At 32.3% G+C, this 2,149-nt stretch overlaps 1 protein-coding gene across 1 annotated transcript; it reads left to right on the top strand.

Annotated features, from left to right (window-relative positions):
• Positions 1 to 1,742, top strand: LOC113381444 (zinc finger BED domain-containing protein 5-like). Its single transcript, XM_026620351.1, has 4 exons — positions 1 to 948; positions 992 to 1,107; positions 1,226 to 1,404; positions 1,549 to 1,742. The coding sequence occupies exons 1-4, from the start codon at positions 1 to 3 to the stop codon at positions 1,740 to 1,742; spliced, it is 1,437 nt and encodes a 478-aa protein (XP_026476136.1).
• Positions 1,743 to 2,149: the final 407 nt, after the last annotated feature.

The following is a 2,149-nucleotide window of genomic DNA, read 5'->3' as shown; positions in this document are numbered from 1 at the left end:
ATGGATAAATACGTGACTGGGTTGAAAAGAAAATTTAATGAAGCAGAAGAAGAGGGTGGTGAAAATAATGGAAATGTTTCTTCACAAAATAGTAAAACTAAACATAGAAAATATGATCCAATGTACTTATCATTGGGATTTACGTATAAGATCATTAATGGTCAAGAACGACCAATGTGTTTGCTGTGTATGAATACTTTGGCCTCAGATAGCATGAAACCAAGTAAATTAAAACGACATCTGGAAAAAGTGCACGCCGATCATGTTGGCAAAACAAAAGAATTTTTCCAAAGAAAATTAGATAACTTAAATAAACAGAAAGAATCGTTTTCAAAAGCTTTGTCTGTATCACAAAGAGCGTTACTTGCGTCATACAAAGTTTCGTATAGAATTGCTAAATGCAAAAAACCCCATTCAATAGGAGAAACTTTAGTGCTACCAGCAGCTATTGACATAATAGCTACGATGTTTGGTGAATCATATGCTGATCAAATTAAAAGCATTCCGCTGGCAGATAATACGGTGGGAAGACGGATATCAGATATATCTGATGATCTTTGCGATCAGTTGATAGAAAAAATTAAATTATCTTCTTTCGCGTTGCAAGTAGATGAGGCTACCGATGTTGCTAAGGATGCACACTTAATAACATATATAAGATATGTTATGGAAAATGATATTAGAGAAGAGTTGTTATTCTGTAAGACAATTGAAGGCAAAGCTACGGCGAGTGAAATTTTTAATATGATTGATAACTTTTTTTTTGAAAATGGTATTTTATGGGAGAACTGTGTTGGACTGTGCACTGATGGAGCTCCATCTATGGCAGGAAAAAATGCTGGTCTGCAGGCCCTAGTTCGAAAAGTGGCTCCTCGTGCAGTTTGGACGCATTGTATGATTCATAGGCAATCTCTTGTTGCAAGAAATATGGGTGAAGAATTACTTGAAGTATTTGAAATTATAATAAAAGTTGTTAATTTATCAAAAATAGTCCATTAAGAGAAAGGCTTTTTGGAAATTGTGTGATGACATGGGCTCAGAATACAAAGCACTACTTTATTATTGTGAAGCACGTTGGCTTTCTCGTGCTAAAGTACTTCAAAGGGTGTTTGAGCTCAAAAAAGAAATTGCCATTTTTCTTGCTGATAATAAAGAGATGAAGCAGACATATTTTATGACACGAAGTTTCTCGCAAATTTGCGTATCTAGTTGACATCTTTAAAAGACTAAGTGATTTAAATAAATCAATGCAAGGAACTCAAATTCATGCTTTTGTTCAAAAGGACAAGATTACGGCGTTTATGAAAAAAATAGAGCTGTGGATAGCTAGTATGAAAAGTAATAACTTTGATATGTTTCCTTCTTTTAAAACTACATGTGTTAATGATGATGAAATAGAAGCAAGTAAAGATCTTATTATCAATCATATGACTAGTTTAAGGAACCAATTTGCGCATTACTTCAAAGATCTAGATATGTTCAAATACGAATGGATTAGAAATCCATTTGTTATTGATAAATATGATAATTTTGGACTTCCAACGGCAGAGCAGGAAATGATAATTGATTTATCTAGTGATAGCACATTGAAGCAGATGTTTCAGGACGAAAAGAATATTGTTAAGTTTTGGTTACAAGTAAAGGACGATTTTCCAACTTTGACAAATAAAGCCTTAGAAATTTTATTACCATTTGTGACATCCTACTTATGTGAAACTGGTTTTTCTGCAGTAGCAGTATAAAAACAAAGTACCGATCTCGTTTAGTGATAGAAAAGGAACTGAGAACAGCGATTTCTACAATGGAGCCGCGGTTTGAGAAAATTTGTGCTGAAAAACAAGCTCAACCGTCGCATTAATTTTTTAATATTGTGTGAAATATTATATCATTTGTTTTTATTAAATTTAAAATTATTTTTTTCCTATAATCCATAGTTATGTTTGTATGTATATTTTTGTATGTATATTTTTGTATGTTTTGTATGTTATTTTGTATGTATGTATATTGTGCATTATTTGGTACGAGATTAAATAAATCATAATTTCAATTAAGTATATTTAAATTAAATTGTTAAAAAATTTAGGGGGGGGCGCAATATTTTTTCTTTCAAAAGGGGGGCGCAAGGAAAAAAAGGTTGGAAACCGCTGCA

The sequence above is a fragment of the Ctenocephalides felis genome, unplaced genomic scaffold (assembly GCF_003426905.1).
Source record: "Ctenocephalides felis isolate EL2017-DRISC unplaced genomic scaffold, ASM342690v1 CF-g0.4_SCAFFOLD_02903, whole genome shotgun sequence".
Classification (NCBI taxonomy): Eukaryota; Metazoa; Arthropoda; class Insecta; order Siphonaptera; family Pulicidae; genus Ctenocephalides; species Ctenocephalides felis.
Note: the sequence above shows the minus strand (reverse complement) of the source record. Positions and strands in the feature narration are given on the sequence as shown.

What these genes read in the sequence shown, in the direction of transcription:
- LOC113381444 (XM_026620351.1), top strand. Translation starts at nt 1, where the DNA reads ATGGATAAATACGTGACTGGGTTGAAAAGAAAATTTAATGAAGCAGAA. An exon ending in TGGGTGAAGAATTACTTGAA is followed by an intron (nt 949 to 991) that starts GTATTTGAAATT and finishes TATCAAAAATAG; the next exon opens with TCCATTAAGAGAAAGGCTTT. An exon ending in TGATGATGAAATAGAAGCAA is followed by an intron (nt 1,405 to 1,548) that starts GTAAAGATCTTA and finishes TTCCAACGGCAG; the next exon opens with AGCAGGAAATGATAATTGAT.